Here is a 20000-nt window from a genome sequence, read left to right on the forward strand (position 1 = left end):
TATTTTATTACTGACTGTTCACTTGTTTTAATAATGTTAGAACTTTATCAGTTAGGCTAGTAGTTTTTGATGTGGCATCGAAGAACTTCAAGTGAGCTTTAAGTAATAAATATATTTAAATTTATATCCGATCCGTGGCACAAAAAACGTAAATGATCCGAATCGTGAATTTTGTGATCCGTTGCACCACTAGGAAACACATTATCATCCACACCAAAAGCAGTTCCCCTGTGTGTGTGTGTATAATCCACCTCTGTTTGATTTTGGAGGGTTTCTCCTGATTGTGATCTTTGTGGTTGTTGAATTCGTCTCGATCTCTGTCGGGCCCGTTCGAGCTCACGTGACTGTGTGGCGTTTTCATCAGGACCTCAAAGTCCGACACCGTCTCGAAATCCTCCAGATCTCTCTTGGGAGAGAAGAAGCTGCCGTTAGCCGCTAGCGTCCCGCCGGGCGAGCGTGCGAACGCCTCCGAGCACTCGATGGGCATGCTGAGACGGTAGAACATGATGTCTGTGTTACTGTTCTGTGAGCCGAACGACCTCTGGGTGACCTTTAGGCACGGCGGGCTCTCCACCGTCCCGTCGATCCTCGTGACCTGGAAAACACACACACAGAATCCCGTAAACGCTCAGAATGGTGCGGCTCGTCAAGTCAAGTCACCTTTATTTATATAGCGCTTTTTACAACACAGAGTGTTTCAGAGCAGCTTTACAGAGATAACGGGAAAATAATGCAACAAAGTTTGTTTCTAGAAGAAAATAGCGTCACAGTCCAGCTTAAGGAAATTCAGTGATGGTTCATTTTTGTTGTAAAAAAGTCATTAATTTAGTTAATTTATATATGTAGTCGCTCTGGAGAAAACCGTGATGTCATCGTCCAGCTCAGCTCAGTCTCATATAATGCTGTCAATGCAGGCAGAGCAATAATATTGTTGAATATTAAATTAAATGTCCCCAACTAATGAAGCCAAAAGCTAATGGTGACAAAGGCGAATAAAGGTGACAGTGGAACCAAGACTCCATCAGTGACAGAATGGAGAAAATGTTTGTTTTTATGGACGCGTGTGACCTCTGACCTCTATGTGCTCGTGGTTGAGTGGCGCGTGGATGAACTGAGGCAGTCGTTTGCTGATCCACATGGTCAGGTCTCGGTTCATGTTGACGGCGAAGGGTTCGTAGCCCTCCTGCAGGCCACAGATGGTGAAGTACTTCAGCGTGCTCACGTCCTTCCCGAAGTTCATCCGGCCCACCTGACAAACTCCCAGACTGCAGACCGGGATGAAACCTGAGGAAAACACACGTCAATCATAACCACTGCTAGTGCTCATAGTGATGAAGCCACAGGGTTTAACTCATACACACACACACACACACCTGTGGAAGAAAGTGCAGAGTAAGATTATGTCGAGCAGGTTAACTAAATCCATAAAAATGTATATTACAAATTAATAATAACTATGTAGAAATTATCAAAGGTTCTGAGTTTATGATTGAAATTAATAACAAATATCTGATCACACACACACACACACACACACACACACACACACACACACACACACACACACACTCTCTCTCTCACACACACACACACACTCTCACACAAACATACACACTCTCACACAAACATACACACTCTCACACAAACATACACTCTCTCTCTCTCACACACACACACACACACACACACACATTCTCTCTCACACGTACACACACACACTTTCTCTCTCTCACACACACACACACACACACACACACACACTCTCAAAACTCAAAGGATTTGAGTTTATAATAAATTTTAATAACAAATATCTGCCAATGTAGTAAAAAAAATTCTAACTTAATTAAAATACGGTTATTGTTGTTTTAAACAAAAACTCATTTATTTTTAATATATTTCTCAGAAAACAGAAGATTTTGTATCTCCAGACATCTTCCAGGTGTATCTTCATATGAACATACTGAAGAAGAACAGCAGTGTTTGTAGTGTAGTTAAAGCAAGACTGCAGTTTCTGATACTCTAGCACATGACAGAGATACTGCTGACATCACAGAATGAGCCAGATGTGCTGACGCATATAAACACACAGTGTGTGTGTGTGTGTGTGTCAGTGGCCAGCAGGTGGCGCTGATCTGATCTCTGCTGCTGCTCATCTGTGATACAGCAACATTCACCTGATGCTCACGGGAAACACTCGTTTACGAGACAGAACAGCTGCTGCAACACACTTGATGTTGTTTGTTTCCCAACATTCTTCAAAACATACAAGTTGGATCAACATGAGGGAGAGTAAATGACAACAGAATGGTCAACTAGAGCTGCAGTTCAACAAAGTGCTAATTTCACACAACACGCAGGATTATCATCACACGTCACTCACCGTCCCAAACTTCAAAATCTTTGAAGGCGAGTTCTGAGCCGGAGTCGTCGAGCAGCACTTCTCCGTTGAGCGTGAACATGATGGTTCGCTCGTTCATGTCCACCATACACCCGACCACGTCTCCTGACGCCCAGGAGCGGCCGAAGTGCTCGTTCCCCTGGTGCCAGCGCTGGGCCTGCACACGTGTAACGGGGAAAATTTATTTATTATGAATTGTGCCAAAATGCCTGTTCTAGTTGTAAAGCAATTTCATTATGTTAAATGTTAATGTGTATTAAATACATCTAAGTACAGGGGATTTGGAGACACCTGCAGGCGATAAGTGATGTAAGAAATGTGTGACGTCAGCCATTTTCTCGTCAGTTCCAGCCAGAGTATGTGAGCGGAGTGTGAGTGTGAGCGAGGAGTGGAGTTGAGTGTGAGCGGAGTGTGAGTGTGAGCGAGGAGTGGAGTTGAGTGTGAGCAAGGAGTGTTAGTGTGAGTGTGAGAGTGAGTGTGAGAGTGAGTGTGAGCGGAGTGTGAGTGTGAGCGGAGTGTGAGCAGAGCGGAGTGTGAGTGGAGTGTGAGCGGAGTGTGAGCAGAGTGGAGTGTGAGTGGAGTGTGAGCGGAGTGGAGTGTGAGCGGAGTGTGAGCAGAGTGGAGTGTGAGCAGAGTGGAGTGTGCGCAGAGTGGAGTGTGAGTAGAGTGGAGTGTGAGTGGAGTGTGAGCAGAGTGGAGTGTGAGCAGAGTGGAGTGTGAGCGGAGTGGAGTGTGAGCGGAGTGGAGTATGAGCGGAGTGGAGTGTGAGCGGAGTGTGAGCAGAGGGGAGTGTGAGCAGAGTGGAGTGTGAGTGGAGTGTGAGCAGAGTGGAGTGTGAGCAGAGTGGAGTGTGAGCGGAGTGTGAGTGGAGTGTGAGCAGAGTGGAGTGTGAGTGGAGTGTGAGCGGAGTGGAGTGTGCGCGGAGTGGAGTGTGAGTGGAGTGTGAGCAGAGTGGAGTGTGAGTGGAGTGTGAGCAGAGTGGAGTGTGAGCGGAGTGTGAGTGGAGTGTGAGCAGAGTGGAGTGTGAGTGGAGTGTGAGCAGAGTGGAGTGTGAGCGGAGTGGAGTGTGAGCGGAGTGTGAGCAGAGTGGAGTGTGAGCAGAGTGTGAGCAGAGTGGAGTGTGAGCGGAGTGTGAGCAGAGTGGAGTGTGAGCGGAGTGTAAGCAGAGTGGAGTGTGAGTGGAGTGTGAGCGGAGTGTGAGCAGAGTGGAGTGTGAGCAGAGTGGAGTGTGAGCGGAGTGTGAGTGGAGTGTGAGCAGAGTGGAGTGTGAGTGGAGTGTGAGCGGAGTGTGAGCAGAGTGGAGTGTGAGCGGAGTGTGAGCAGAGTGGAGTGTGAGTGGAGTGTGAGCAGAGTGGAGTGTGAGCAGAGTGGAGTGTGAGCGGAGTGTGAGCAGAGTGGAGTGTGAGCGGAGTGGAGTGTGAGCGGAGTGTGAGCAGAGCGGAGTGTGAGCGGAGTGGAGTGTGAGTGGAGTGTGAGCAGAGTGGAGTGTGAGCAGAGTGGAGTGTGAGCGGAGTGTGAGTGGAGTGTGAGCAGAGTGGAGTGTGAGTGGAGTGTGAGCAGAGTGGAGTGTGAGCGGAGTGGAGTGTGAGCGGAGTGTGAGCAGAGTGGAGTGTGAGCAGAGTGTGAGCAGAGTGGAGTGTGAGCGGAGTGTGAGCAGAGTGGAGTGTGAGTGGAGTGTGAGCGGAGTGTGAGCAGAGTGGAGTGTGAGCAGAGTGGAGTGTGAGCAGAGTGGAGTGTGAGTGGAGTGTGAGCAGAGTGTGAGCAGAGTGGAGTGTGAGCAGAGTGTGAGCAGTGTGGAGTGTGAGCAGAGTGGAGTGTGAGCAGAGTGGAGTGTGAGCAGAGTGGAGTGTGCGCAGAGTGGAGTGTGAGCGGAGTGGAGTGTGAGCGGAGTGTGAGCAGAGTGGAGTGTGAGCAGAGTGTGAGCAGAGTGGAGTGTGAGCGGAGTGTGAGCAGAGTGGAGTGTGAGCGGAGTGTGAGCGGAGTGTGAGCAGAGTGGAGTGTGAGCAGAGTGGAGTGTGAGCAGAGTGGAGTGTGAGCGGAGTGTGAGTGGAGTGTGAGCAGAGTGGAGTGTGAGTGGAGTGTGAGTGGAGTGTGAGCGGAGTGTGAGCAGAGTGGAGTGTGAGTGGAGTGTGAGCAGAGTGGAGTGTGCGCAGAGTGGAGTGTGAGTGGAGTGGAGTGTGAGCGGAGTGTGAGCAGAGTGGAGTGTGAGCAGAGTGGAGTGTGAACGGAGTGTGAGCAGAGTGGAGTGTGAGCGGAGTGTGAGCAGAGTGGAGTGTGAGTGGAGTGTGAGCGGAGTGTGAGCAGAGTGGAGTGTGAGCAGAGTGGAGTGTGAGCGGAGTGTGAGTGGAGTGTGAGCAGAGTGGAGTGTGAGTGGAGTGTGAGCAGAGTGTGAGCAGAGTGTGAGCAGAGTGGAGTGTGAGCGGAGTGTGAGCAGAGTGTGAGCAGAGTGGAGTGTGAGCGGAGTGTGAGCAGAGTGGAGTGTGAGCAGAGTGGAGTGTGAGTGGAGTGTGAGCGGAGTGTGAGTGGAGTGTGAGTGGAGTGTGAGCAGAGTGGAGTGTGAGCAGAGTGGAGTGTGAGTGGAGTGTGAGTGGAGTGTGAGCGGAGTGGAGTGATTTTGAATGGAGTGTGGAGCGGATTTTTTTAAAGTCGGAGTGTTGTGGTTTTCACTCGCTCCGAGAGCGCTCCACTACTGCTGCATCACGAGTACAATTCATGCCAACAACGGCCTGAATAGAACTGCATTTGTAGTAAGGATTCACATGTTAAACACATTTAGCTAGCATGATACAGATGGATCACTCAAATCAGAAAAAAATTTGAAGGTTATGATGACGCCGATGGACATGAGTGGCTGCGGGAGGTTATAGTCCTCAAGATAACTAACTTGTAAGACTAGACTTAGCAGTTTATGCAACTAGCCTCTGATTGTAATGGGGTTTATTCTGAGGCTTGACCTTGAATCCGTCGAAGACGAAGGCCTGCTCGTCCGACCCGAGCTCCTGGTCCGGCAGACATCCGGGCCTGGCCCATCCCACCCGCATCTCCCCCGCCGTCACCACCTCCAGCTCGAAGTACCACCGGCCCACACTCACGCTGTACGACTTCTCGGCCCGGAAGATCCGGAAGCGTTCGGCAGACAGAAGACCCTCGTCTGCTCGACCAGCTGCGCAAAACACACACGCTTTCTGATGTTCGCATGTGCAAATGAGGCATCTTCTCATTAAATATGCATACATTTCCAGAACTGAAATCTGAACATTGCATAAAGCCAGATATGAAAGGCTCTCTTTTTACCACTCCATAAATCAGAAAATACAGTCAACAGACAGAAAATCATAATTTTGATCATGTTTTTAGGAGTAATCTATGTAAGATTGTTTCTGCCACAGAATAATGTTTTTTTAAAGATAATTGCGACTTTTTATCTCAGAATTGCGAGATAAAAAGTCGCAATTACCTTTTTTATTTTTTATTCTGTGGTGGAAACAAGCTTCCATAGTAATATGTTCTATAAATCATGTGAAGATACATGAACAAACCTTTAGAATATAGAAGTGGAGATTTCTGACTTTAAAGGTGCAATGTGTGATATTTCTGAGGATCTATTGACAGAAATGCAATATAAGATCCATAACTATGTTTTCAGTGGTGTATAAAGACCTTACTTAATGAACCGTTATGTTTTTATTACCTTAGAATGAGTCATTTATATGTACATAACCGCGGCCACCCCTTCTATGAAGGTCGCCATATCGTGACGTCATGTTTCTACCGTAGCCGACAGCGCTACAGAGCGCGTTTCATCACTAACTTGAATGAGAAGCAGCAGAAAAAGACGCGGCTTCCTACGTCGGCCACCGTAGCCTCTCATTCGAGTTTGAAATTTCAAGGAAAGGCCGCGAATTATTGACCGGTTGCAATTCGCAAATCTCACCACTAGATGCCGCTAAAAATCACACACTGCACCTTTAAGAGATGGATTTAGATAAAGTGTGTTTTGTGATGTTTTCTTTCCACTAGTCACATGTTATGGAAGCAAAAATAGACCTCAAAACCGACCAGTGCATGAAAAAAACAATGTTTTTGCCTGTTGTGTCTCACATCACTCTCTTGTTCTCCAAAACTATGACAAAATCACATTTAGAAGATATTTGCATTCAAACTGTACAGACTCTTTCTGCTGTAACACCAACAGAGATTTTCTGTCCAATCAAATGCTCTGTGGACTCTAGCCCCGCCCCCAACACTGAAGCTGCGGCTAGTCATGTTTAATACAGCAACACATCAAGGAATTACTTTACTATCATTGATGTATTATTATAGTTCGTTAATATTTCAAATTATATTTTACTTTTGAAATTTTGTTTTTATTTTAATTTGAATAAGTTTGTTGTGTTTTTGTCATTGTTATTTGTTTTGTGTTTTAAATATGCATAAATAAGGTTTTATTAAGTTTTAGTTTATGTATTAGTTTTCGCTATTTTTGTACTTCAATTTAAACTAAAGTTTTTGAAATAGTTTATTTTATTTCAGTTAAAGTTTAATTAATTTAAAGTAATGAAAATGTTATTTTAGTATCATTGATATCCCATAATAGTTCTGGTAATATTTTGAATAAAAATATTCATTTTAATTTTAGCTATAGTTTAATTAATTTAGTTGTGTTTTTGTCCTTTATATTAGTCTATATAGTTTTTATTTGTTGTTATTTAGTTATTTTATAATATAAATTTTTTTTTAAGGATATTATCTTTTTTATTTATTATAATTTTAGTAAGTTTTAGTAATTTTGTTGTGTTTTTGTCCTTTATATTAATCTATATAGTTTTTATTTGTTGTTATTTAGTTATTTTATAATATTAAATTTTTTTTAAGGATATTATCTTTTTTATTTATTATAATTTTAGTAAGTTTTAGTAATTTTGTTGTGTTTTTGTCCTTTATATTAGTCTATATAGTTTTTATTTGTTGTTATTTAGTTATTTTATAATATTAAATTTTTTTTAAGGATATTATCTTTTTTATTTATTATAATTTTAGTAAGTTTTAGTAATTTTGTTGTGTTTTTGTCCTTTATATGAATCTATATAGTTGTTTTTATTTTTAGCTTATTAGTTTTAGTTATTTTAGCACAATAGTAGCAACTAGTTGAAATAAATACGTTTTTTATATTTTATTTCATTTCAAGAAATAAAAATGTCATTTTTTTTGGTTTTAGTTTTAGTTCAGGATAATAACCCTGCTATAGATGTCAGATGAGCGCAGTACTCTGTGTCATGCACACGGGGCAGTGTGTGTAGAGTGTTATTCTCATGGTACCGTGGTCCTGATCCGGAGCCTCCAGGTTGTATCCGTATCCCAGCAGAGTCCGCACAGCTTCCCGAAGACTGTCCTTGTTTGACTTCTTGGTCCTCTCGTCCAGAAGAACGTACGGAACGAGACGGGGGTTTCTCCGGCTCTTGATGTCCTGCAGAGACACAGAGACGTGTGTGTGAGCGACTCGTCCGGATCCATACAGACGTGAACCTCACTGCTTCAGGCTCACACTATCAGTGCGTGTAAATCACAGTCGAGTCATTCCTAATATATATTCAATGTAAAACCATAGTATTCATATGCCTATTTCTGACAATCCAATGAATTATACACTTCAAACCTAAAAGCTGCTTTTTTCTCTCTATTTTCCTCTTTATTTGTAATAATCTTGATTCAGAATAAGTTCCTCTCGCAGCATCTCTTCTCTTCTCTGATGACGAGGGCGGGGCTATAACCTGTCACTCACATGAGATCAGCCAATAGCAAACCACAACCATCCAATCAATTCCCCCCAGACACAATCAAGCCCCGCCCACATTTGTTCTTGTTCCAGAAGCGTTTCACTCGGATATACAGAACAATAGAGGAGAGAAGACCAGCGCAACTTCCCTTTCATGACGAAAGTTCAGTTTCTCACTTTTAATCATGACTTTGTGGTGGCGTTCATCGCAACATTTAAAACAGTCCAATCATGCAGTGCACATTTCGGAAGCACCTATGTAGGGTTTGGGACGGAGCCTGTCTGATGCACACAACACACACTACACACACTGACCTGCTGTATGCCGTATGTCCAGCCCTGTCGGATGCGGTCTCTGGCCCACACGTTGTGAGCGTTCTCTGCCAGTTTGTCCACCATGGCCTCCTGGGTCGACGCCAGTTTGATGTGGCTCAGGTCCATCGGTGCCGGTTTATACCCGCAGGAGAGCTCGTACCTGACAGCAGAACACACGCTAACCCATCCGTACGCGAACACTCTAGATCAACCAACACTAACCACACTCTTAGAAGAACAGGTTCTATATGGACGGGTCTGAGAAAGCCGTACAACAGGCTCTCATTTATAAAACTCTGCGTGGGATCCGCACTAAAAGTGTATCTGACCCCAAAAGCCAAAAATGGAGTACAGCAAAAAATATACTCATAATGAATATTAAAGTGGTTTTCCTTCAGTCGCTCAGATCATCATCGGTGTCGTTAAACTGCTTTGTCTCCAGAGTTACTTACAGATGTACTCACACATCCTTCAGTCAAGTGTGTTATGATAGATCACAACTTATGCGTGGGAAGTGGCGTACGCACGTTTATAAATGAGACCCCAGAGCTAGTTAGCTAAACTAGACAGCAGGGTCTGCATATATCCAGACACATAAACATGTTAATATACGCTGAAGTTTCACACACTCACTTGGCTGACAGCTTGAGATTTTTGACGTTCTCTGCCGCTCGTTCATCAGCCACGCCGACATGACAGCCGAGCGCCAGAAGAGTCCTGCACACACACATCAGATCTCTCACACTCATCATCACATCATTCACACACACACATCAGATCTCTCACGCTCATCATTATAGCTATTACTTTCCTGTAGCTCAAACAGTAGAGCGTTGGTGTTTGCAACACCAAGGTCAAGGGTTCGATTCCCAGGGAAAGCAAGAAATGATAAAAATGGAAATGTGTAGCTTGAAATGTAACGTAAGTCGCTTTGGATAAAAGCTTCTGCCTAATGCATAAGTGTAAAACTCCACTGTAGATGTAGTTATAATGACTCATACAGCAGCTAAAACACAAACAGAAACCATATAAAATGATGCTGTTATGTTTATTAAGTTCATGCTAATATTAATCATTTTGGTATTTGATTTAATTATATTTGTATTCACTTTTGCGTGTGAAAAACATCCAGCAGAACACGGCGCCAGAGGGTTAAACCGTTTATGAATATAAAATTGCCCCAAAATAAAATATCATCCAATAAAAACTGAATGCATACATCTTCAATTACAACTAAATAGTAATTTTTAGTAAATCACGATCTCAAACGAATGAACATGCTTACTTGAGCGTCTCCTGAGACATCTGCAGGTTGTAGCTGCGCTCTTGCTCAGGAAGTCTGGAGAACTCGACCAGACACGGATGCTGACGTTTATTATCATCCCTCACCTGCATCATCAACACAGGGAAGCATGTGTGTGTTATACATTTGAGCATTCATAACAGGCAGAAACAGACATCTAGGGAGAAATTCATCAAAATCTCTAACATCAGAAAGAGGGTCAGAGTGAAGAGAGAGACCCTAACATCACACCGTGTGACTTACTGTAAACACAGTGTGACCAATCAGAGAGCTGGAACACAGACTCCGGTGTCAGAGGCTTTAAGACACAGTTCTCTGTAAAGCTGCTTTGAACGAACATGAATCGTGAACAGCTCTATACAAGCACACTTGAGGCCCAGAGTTTTCCACACACGTATTATACAGAAAAATACACATTTAATGTTAATTTTACAGATTTTATAGGGAATAAATGAGGAACATTAAATGATTATGGCAGAAACTTCAACTTTATTTACAGTAATTAAAACCAAGGACGTATTATGATTCTTTTGTCACGTGAAGGCTAATAATTAACGAAATCATAAAAATGGCAAATTAAAATAAATCATTTGAAAATAACAATCAAAATAAAAAATGCTTTTATTATAATTTATTAAAATATTATATTAAATTATGTTATATTTTAAATGAATTACAATTCAAATAATTAATTTGAAAATAAAAACAAATATATTCAAAGTAAAAAGATTTAAAAAGATTGAACAATGTCTTTGGAATAAATAAAAATAAATTATATATATATATATATATATATATATATATATATAAAACACTTAATAATTAAGTGATTATTAATCAACAAAAATGTAAAATTAAAATAAATAATTAAAAAATAAAAACAGTCCAAATAAACAATGTCTAAAAAATAAAAATAAAAATTTGTTTAGCTGCATGTCAACAAGTGACTTTTAACTGACATCAGAGAACACCAAACAAATGAAAGTTTTGTTAAATTATCGACATATATATATATCTATATTCAGCTGATGAAAATGTTTGTGAATCGCTGATTCAGCAGAAGCGTTTGAAACGTCCACAGAGGAAACGAACAGAAGGCGTGTGTGTGACGCACCGTTCCGTAGGTCCACCCGAGATCGATCTTGTTCATCACCCACAGCTCATGGATGTTCTCCGCCAGCTTCTCTCGGATCCGCTCAAGATGCGGCGGCAGCACGATCTACACGCCAGAAACACGATCACACACACACAATCATCACACCTGAACATGTTCATGAACGGCACAAAGAACATGAGAGTGTGTGTGTCTGTGTGTGTGTGTGTGTTTTTGTGTGTGTGTGTGTGGGGGGGGGGGGGGGGGAGTGAGTGTGTGTGTGTACCTGACTGGTGTCCACATGTGTTGGGGTGAAGGCTGCCTGTGACAGTGTGACCGTGGGTCCGAGGAGGTCTCGTGTGTGTGTGTGTGTGTGTGTGTGTGTGTGTGTGTGTGTGTGTACCTGACTGGTGTCCACAGGTGTTGGGGTGAAGGCTGCCTGTGACAGTGTGACCGTGGGTCCGAGGAGGTCTCGTGTGTGTGTGTGTGTGTGTGTGTGTGTAACTGACTGGTGTCCACAGGTGTTGGGGTGAAGGCTGCCTGTGACAGTGTGACCGTGGGTCCGAGGAGGTCTCGTGTGTGTGTGTGTGTGTGTGTGTGTGTGTGTGTGTGTGTGTGTGTGTGTGTGTGTGTACCTGACTGGTGTCCACAGGTGTTGGGGTGAAGGCTGCCTGTGACAGTGTGACCGTGGGTCCAAGGAGGTCTCGTGTGTGTGTGTGTGTGTGTGTGTGTGTGTGTGTGTGTGTGTGTGTGTGTGTACCTGACTGGTGTCCACAGGTGTTGGGGTGAAGGCTGCCTGTGACAGTGTGACCGTGGGTCCGAGGAGGTCTCGTGTGTGTGTGTGTGTGTGTGTGTGTGTGTGTGTGTGTACCTGACTGGTGTCCACAGGTGTAGGGGTGAAGGCTGCCTGTGACAGTGTGACCGTGGGTCCGAGGAGGTCTCGTGTGTGTGTGTGTGTGTGTGTGTGTGTGTATCTGACTGGTGTCCACAGGTGTTGGGGTGAAGGCTGCCTGTGACAGTGTGACCGTGGGTCCGAGGAGGTCTCGTGTGTGTGTGTGTGTGTGTGTGTGTGTACCTGACTGGTGTCCACAGGTGTTGGGGTGAAGGCTGCCTGTGACAGTGTGACCGTGGGTCCGAGGAGGTCTCGTGTGTGTGTGTGTGTGTGTGTGTGTGTGTGTGTGTGTGTGTGTGTGTACCTGACTGGTGTCCACAGGTGTAGGGGTGAAGGCTGCCTGTGACAGTGTGACCGTGGGTCCGAGGAGGTCTCGTGTGTGTGTGTGTGTGTGTGTGTGTGTGTGTGTGTGTGTACCTGACTGGTGTCCACAGGTGTTGGGGTGAAGGCTGCCTGTGACAGTGTGACCGTGGGTCCGAGGAGGTCTCGTGTGTGTGTGTGTGTGTGTGTGTGTGTGTGTGTGTGTACCTGACTGGTGTCCACAGGTGTTGGGGTGAAGGCTGCCTGTGACAGTGTGACCGTGGGTCCGAGGAGGTCTCGTGTGTGTGTGTGTGTGTGTGTGTGTACCTGACTGGTGTCCACAGGTGTAGGGGTGAAGGCTGCCTGTGACAGTGTGACCGTGGGTCCGAGGAGGTCTCGTGTGTGTGTGTGTGTGTGTGTGTGTGTGTGTGTGTGTGTGTGAGTGAGTGTACCGGACTGGTGTCCACAGGTGTAGGGGTGAAGGCTGCCTGTGACAGTGTGACCGTGGGTCCGAGGAGGTCTCGTGTGTGTGTGTGTGTGTGTGTGTGTGTGTGTGTGTGTGTGTGTGTGTGTGTGTACCTGACTGGTGTCCACAGGTGTAGGGGTGAAGGCTGCCTGTGACAGTGTGACCGTGGGTCCGAGGAGGTCTCGTGTGTGTGTGTGTGTGTGTGTGTGTGTGTGTGTGTGTGTGTGTGTGTACCTGACTGGTGTCCACAGGTGTAGGGGTGAAGGCTGCCTGTGACAGTGTGACCGTGGGTCCGAGGAGGTCTCGTGTGTGTGTGTGTGTGTGTGTGTGTGTGTGTGTACCTGACTGGTGTCCACAGGTGTTGGGGTGAAGGCTGCCTGTGACAGTGTGACCGTGGGTCCGAGGAGGTCTCGTGTGTGTGTGTGTGTGTGTGTGTGTGTGTGTGTGTGTGTGTGAGTGAGTGTACCGGACTGGTGTCCACAGGTGTAGGGGTGAAGGCTGCCTGTGACAGTGTGACCGTGGGTCCGAGGAGGTCTCGTGTGTGTGTGTGTGTGTGTGTGTGTGTGTGTGTGTGTGTGTGTGTGTGTGTGTGTGTGTGTGTGTGTGTACCTGACTGGTGTCCACAGGTGTTGGGGTGAAGGCTGCCTGTGACAGTGTGACCGTGGGTCCAAGGAGGTCTCGTGTGTGTGTGTGTGTGTGTGTGTGTGTGTGTGTGTGTGTGTGTGTGTGTGTGTACCTGACTGGTGTCCACAGGTGTTGGGGTGAAGGCTGCCTGTGACAGTGTGACCGTGGGTCCGAGGAGGTCTCGTGTGTGTGTGTGTGTGTGTGTGTGTGTGTGTGTGTGTACCTGACTGGTGTCCACAGGTGTAGGGGTGAAGGCTGCCTGTGACAGTGTGACCGTGGGTCCGAGGAGGTCTCGTGTGTGTGTGTGTGTGTGTGTGTGTGTGTATCTGACTGGTGTCCACAGGTGTTGGGGTGAAGGCTGCCTGTGACAGTGTGACCGTGGGTCCGAGGAGGTCTCGTGTGTGTGTGTGTGTGTGTGTGTGTGTGTGTGTGTGTGTACCTGACTGGTGTCCACAGGTGTTGGGGTGAAGGCTGCCTGTGACAGTGTGACCGTGGGTCCGAGGAGGTCTCGTGTGTGTGTGTGTGTGTGTGTGTGTGTAACTGACTGGTGTCCACAGGTGTAGGGGTGAAGGCTGCCTGTGACAGTGTGACCGTGGGTCCGAGGAGGTCTCGTGTGTGTGTGTGTGTGTGTGTGTGTGTGTGTGTGTGTGTGTGTGTGTGTGTACCTGACTGGTGTCCACAGGTGTTGGGGTGAAGGCTGCCTGTGACAGTGTGACCGTGGGTCCGAGGAGGTCTCGTGTGTGTGTGTGTGTGTGTGTGTGTGTGTGTGTGTGTGTGTGTGTGTGTGTGTGTGTGTGTGTGTGTGTGTGTGTGTACCTGACTGGTGTCCACAGGTGTTGGGGTGAAGGCTGCCTGTGACAGTGTGACCGTGGGTCCGAGGAGGTCTCGTGTGTGTGTGTGTGTGTGTGTGTGTGTGTGTGTGTGTACCTGACTGGTGTCCACAGGTGTAGGGGTGAAGGCTGCCTGTGACAGTGTGACCGTGGGTCCGAGGAGGTCTCGTGTGTGTGTGTGTGTGTGTGTGTGTGTGTGTGTGTGTGTGTGTGTGTGTGTGTGTGTGTGTGTGTGTGTGTGTGTGTACCTGACTGGTGTCCACAGGTGTTGGGGTGAAGGCTGCCTGTGACAGTGTGACCGTGGGTCCGAGGAGGTCTCGTGTGTGTGTGTGTGTGTGTGTGTGTGTGTGTGTGTGTACCTGACTGGTGTCCACAGGTGTAGGGGTGAAGGCTGCCTGTGACAGTGTGACCGTGGGTCCGAGGAGGTCTCGTGTGTGTGTGTGTGTGTGTGTGTGTGTGTATCTGACTGGTGTCCACAGGTGTTGGGGTGAAGGCTGCCTGTGACAGTGTGACCGTGGGTCCGAGGAGGTCTCGTGTGTGTGTGTGTGTGTGTGTGTGTGTGTGTGTGTGTGTGTACCTGACTGGTGTCCACAGGTGTTGGGGTGAAGGCTGCCTGTGACAGTGTGACCGTGGGTCCGAGGAGGTCTCGTGTGTGTGTGTGTGTGTGTGTGTGTGTAACTGACTGGTGTCCACAGGTGTAGGGGTGAAGGCTGCCTGTGACAGTGTGACCGTGGGTCCGAGGAGGTCTCGTGTGTGTGTGTGTGTGTGTGTGTGTGTGTGTGTGTGTGTATCTGACTGGTGTCCACAGGTGTAGGGGTGAAGGCTGCCTGTGACAGTGTGACCGTGGGTCCGAGGAGGTCTCGTGTGTGTGTGTGTGTGTGTGTGTGTGTGTGTGTGTGTGTACCTGACTGGTGTCCACAGGTGTTGGGGTGAAGGCTGCCTGTGACAGTGTGACCGTGGGTCCGAGGAGGTCTCGTGTGTGTGTGTGTGTGTGTGTGTGTGTAACTGACTGGTGTCCACAGGTGTTGGGGTGAAGGCTGCCTGTGACAGTGTGACCGTGGGTCCGAGGAGGTCTCGTGTGTGTGTGTGTGTGTGTGTGTGTGTGTGTGTGTGTGTGTGTGTGTGTGTACCTGACTGGTGTCCACAGGTGTTGGGGTGAAGGCTGCCTGTGACAGTGTGACCGTGGGTCCGAGGAGGTCTCGTGTGTGTGTGTGTGTGTGTGTGTGTGTGTGTGTACCTGACTGGTGTCCACAGGTGTAGGGGTGAAGGCTGCCTGTGACAGTGTGACCGTGGGTCCGAGGAGGTCTCTTGTTCTCCCGTGATCCTGTTTGTACTCCTGACTGTTCTCCACTCTCAGCTTCTCTCGCGGTAAAACTGCCTCGAAACACGGAGCGTAACCGGATGGAGGCAGGAACTTGAACTCGCCGTGACGACCGCCCAACAGGAAGCGCACTCTGAGGAGGAGGAGCGTTAACGTCAACAAGAACGACTAATACTATAATGAACCATAATGATAACTGTAACTATAAAGTTTTAATCGTTTTAACAACACAGAGGAACGATTTATCATGATTTTCCAGCTGATGAAGGATAAAAACACTTACAGCCAATCAGAATCCATCCAGCTTTAAAGAGATCGAGCATTTAAAGGGATAGATCACCCAAAAATGGAAATTAGCCCATGATTTACTCGCCCTCAAGCCATCATAGGTGTGTATGACATTCTTCTTTTAGACGAACACAATCAGAGTTATATAAAAAAATGTCCTGGCTCTTCCAAGCTTTATAATGGCAGAGAATGGCCGTTTCTGTTTTGAAGTTCATAAAAGTGCATCTGTCCATCATAAAAGTGCATCTATCCATCATAAAAGTGCATCTATCCATCATAAAAGTGCATCTATCATCATAAAAGTTTTATGGACTTCAAAACAGAAACGGCCATTCACTGCCATTATAAAGCTTGGAAGAGCCAGGACATTTTTTTATATAACTCTGATTATGTTCGTCTGAAAGAAGAATGTCATAAATACCTAAGATGACTTGAGGGCGAGTAAATCATGGGCTAATTTCCATTTTTGAACTATCTCTTTAAAGCGGCAGACGACAAAACTGTCTCAGCCAATCACAAGAGTTAAGGGGGGTGCCGTCTGTCAGAGGAGGCGGGGCTAAAGGCACTCACTTGACTCCAGCGGAGAAGGACACGACAGGGAAGAAGAGTCCGTCAGAGTTGAAGTTCTCGAACATGCCCTGGACCGGCTGGCCATTGATCCTGAAGGAGATGCTGGGAGCGCTGAGGTCCAGACAGCAGCTGACCACGTCCTCGGCCCGAAGCAGGTGCTGATTGGGTGAGCTGACTGAACGCGCCACGCAACCTGCCAATCACAGACCACGTTACATTTTACACCATTGCCTGTGGCTCATTGAACCCGCTGGTGACGTGCTGTTATTACCACCATCAGCAAATATCTCACATACACGTTTACTCAGCTATCCAATACTGGTCTATATACTGGTTTTGATGGCAAATGTTATGACTGATAATTATAGCCAATAATGATTAGGTTTTCTCAGCACATTTCTGGATACAAATGTGTCCCCAAAATAGGGTTTAAGGGCGTTTTTTAACAAGATGTAAAATAAGTCTCTGTTGTCCGCAGAGTGTGTGTGTTACGAACTGTATTGCAATAAATCTGAAAAGACGGATGCGACAGCTTTAGCCTGAACTCACAAATGAGCTCGACTACAACAACTCTTCCTCTTCTCAACATGCACTGCGTGTTCCCGGGGGCGGGGTTATGTACATTTTAGGGTTGGTGATGTCACTAACCCGGGGGCGGGGTTATGTACATTTTAGGGTTTGTGATGTCACTAACCCGGGGGCGGGGTTATGTAAATTCTAGGGTTGGTGATGTCACTAACCCGGGAGGAATGTTGTGTAGTCCCAACCAGTCGTTTGTTGTAGTCCTTAAAAAACTATTTCTTTAAAGCAAATATCTTCCTTTGCTTTGAACTTTGAGCGTCGTAACTTTGCAGATGTTGTTTATGCTCAAACAGCAACATTACACACTAACTAAAGTTAGAACAGTGAAATCATAATCAACCACCCCTTTAAATAGGTACACATGAATCCGGCATGAAGCTGAAAGACCCGCATATAAGCACAGCTGAACAGTGAATAACACTATTGATTAAAGTGCAGGAAGGACTTGTGGAAAAGTGCAGATGTGTTGTTACCTGCCCACAGGTGAAGGCCGTCGAAGCCGTACGAGTAGAGGTCGTCCCCGACGCCGTTGCCGCCCCATCCCTCTCCTCCGCCCGGATACGGCGCATATCCCTGAGTCGAGGCCCAGCCCACCCGCAGGTGCGTGGGCTCCCCCGTCACGAACGCCTGCACCTGGTCCACGATGAGCTCATAATACCACTTCCTGTACTGGGCGGAGCCTTCACTCACACCCAGGAAGATATTGGGCCTCATGCTGAATGAGCAACACAGAGATTGAGAGATTTGCTGCGTCTCAATTCACATACTTACACTACGCCCTCAAAGCATGTACTCTTTTTGTGAAGAAAAAGTGCATATGTTTGAGTGTGTAGCAGAAGAGTAGACAAGCTTTGGGACACACTATCACGTCATACAGTTGCGTCTTTAACGGTTGCTCTCTGTCGCTTAGTTATACGCATACTGGCCTGTCAATCATCCTGTCACGCAAACTGGCCTGTCAATCATCCTGTCACGCAAACTGGCCTGTCAATCATCCTGTCACGCAAACTGGCCTGTCAATCATCCTGTCACGCAAACTGGCCTGTCAATCATCAAAGATAAAATCCTCCACATTTCATTTCCCAGTGTATCGGAGAGAAATGCAGAAGCTTGTTGATCTGCAGTTGTTATTGAAGATGAAATATAACACGGATAACATTAAATAAATATTTTTCTATCAGGATAAACTTTAATTGGTCACTCAAACCTTTATCTAAACCTCTCACCGTCGGTCGAGCATATTCGTCATGTTTTGTAGTTTTCTACAGTTTTTACTCGTGTTTGTAGTTCCTCCTCCAAACCGCAGTGGATTGTGGGTAATATTAGCCTTTATAGTGAGCACGGATCCACACTTCGAAAATCCACCGGAAATAGTAGATCATCCGGGACTTCTGACACACTCTTTTCAACATACTCTTATTTTAATCTCACATACTCTTTAGGATGGATAGTGTGGACACTGAGACGCAGGGTTAGAGTGATTGAGAGAGTGTGAGTGCTGGACAGGAAGTGATGCGTCGCTCTCGTACCTGCTGACGTGGTTGACGAGACGCGTCTGGAGCAGCAGGTCTCGGCCGGGCAGCAGATTATCACAGATCAGGTGCTGATTGGAGCGAACCGCCACGCCGTGACACACACAGAGAGAACACAGGACATCCAGAACCTGAACATCACAGACACACCGGCGTCAGGCAAGCTAATGGACAGCTGGAGCTACAGGCTAATCGTCACCAGCTAGACACGCCACAAAGCAATTTGACAATGCATTTTGAAAATACTTATTTTAATAAAATCAAACAGATGCAAATACTGAACAATTAATTATGCCATGATTCATTTTCATAACAACAGGCGTATCATCAGTAAGGATCTTGATGAGGGTGACAGTACTGAACATGAACAGATAAATAACTCAAAGATCATAACCAACTAAATAAACCATGAAAACTAGTAACTGAACTCAATATAAAGGCACGTTCACACAGGGAAATTAATCTGTGAATCGCTTTTCAACAGTCCAAATGAACTGAATCAACAACACCACATGAGCATAAAAGAGTTTGACACACACACACACACACACACACTATCTGCAGTCACCTTGTAGTTGCGTCCGTGTTTGTCCAGCAGTGAGATGATGGATTTGATGTGTCCCTCTTTAATGATGTTCAGAGCTTCTGGACTCTCCACCAGAACACAGTGCAAAACCTCCAGAATCCCTGCAGACACACACAACACATACACATCACAACACAACCATCACATCACAGCACACACACATCACAACACAAACCACAACCATCACATCATAACATCACATCCCAGCACACACATCATGACCATCACATCACACACACACATCATGACCATCACATCACACACACACACACACACACACACACACACACCACAACCATCATCACATCAGCACTCAGTAATGATCTGCTGTGATCTAATATGATGGCCTTCACAGGTCTAACAGTGTGTGGTGAAGAGTGTGTGTGCTCCTGCTGGTCACGGGTGCTGTTGTGTTTGAGAGCTGATAACTGTCAAAGTTAATCTAACCAGAATGACCTCACAACCTGTCTGTCCTCGTCTGCACATGATGGTTCTTCCCAGCTCATGACTCAGAGTGACATCACATGTGTCTGCCTGAACACACCTGTGCAGTGAACACTCATCATACACACGTTACATGTTACATACCTGATGACGCTTCCAACCTCTCCAGACGACTGATCAGCCAATCCAGAGAGCTGGAGAACTGGGCACAATTCTTCCTGTTTCCTCTGATCAGAGCAGCTACACACACACACACACACACACACACACACACACACACACACACACACACACACACACACACACACACACACACACACACAGATGATGATGTGAAGAGAATAATAAGAACACACATTAGGACAGAAGCTCTTCAGATGTGGAACAGCTGAGCTATAGCTGAATCACAGCAGTGTGTGTGCAGTGTGAGTTAGATCTAGAACTTGAATAAGCCCAGCCCATTAATGACGTTTCAGTCATGATCTTAACCAACTATGTTTTATTTCCTCTTTCCATATTGTGAATAATAAATGTGTATCATTTTAATTAGCTTGTTACACAATGGAGCCTTACTTACACTTACACTTGTAATTTCTCACTTACAGTGAGTAACTGTTGCTGTCATGACAGATCTATTTCAGAACGGCGGGTCAGTTTATCTGCCAGTTTTGGACCTCGGT

At 46.2% G+C, this 20000-nt stretch overlaps 1 protein-coding gene across 1 annotated transcript in view; it reads right to left on the reverse strand.

The window, feature by feature from the left end:
• Positions 1-20000, reverse strand: part of ryr2a (ryanodine receptor 2a (cardiac)) — a 152310-nt gene that overhangs the window by 69485 nt on the left and 62825 nt on the right. The window contains exons 17-31 of the mRNA XM_084435238.1: positions 19465-19560; positions 18859-18977; positions 18288-18421; positions 17232-17473; positions 16177-16369; positions 15235-15451; positions 10907-11011; positions 9775-9878; positions 9123-9206; positions 8490-8649; positions 7718-7865; positions 5353-5561; positions 2381-2555; positions 1076-1284; positions 252-595 (exon numbers count right to left, since the gene is read on the reverse strand). Of these exons, the coding sequence (XP_084291364.1) occupies positions 252-595; positions 1076-1284; positions 2381-2555; positions 5353-5561; positions 7718-7865; positions 8490-8649; positions 9123-9206; positions 9775-9878; positions 10907-11011; positions 15235-15451; positions 16177-16369; positions 17232-17473; positions 18288-18421; positions 18859-18977; positions 19465-19560 (2539 nt within the window). The remainder of the gene's footprint in view (positions 1-251; positions 596-1075; positions 1285-2380; positions 2556-5352; positions 5562-7717; positions 7866-8489; positions 8650-9122; positions 9207-9774; positions 9879-10906; positions 11012-15234; positions 15452-16176; positions 16370-17231; positions 17474-18287; positions 18422-18858; positions 18978-19464; positions 19561-20000) is intronic.

This window comes from Rutilus rutilus (assembly GCF_951802725.1).
Source record: "Rutilus rutilus genome assembly, chromosome: 16".
Classification (NCBI taxonomy): domain Eukaryota; kingdom Metazoa; phylum Chordata; class Actinopteri; order Cypriniformes; family Leuciscidae; genus Rutilus; species Rutilus rutilus.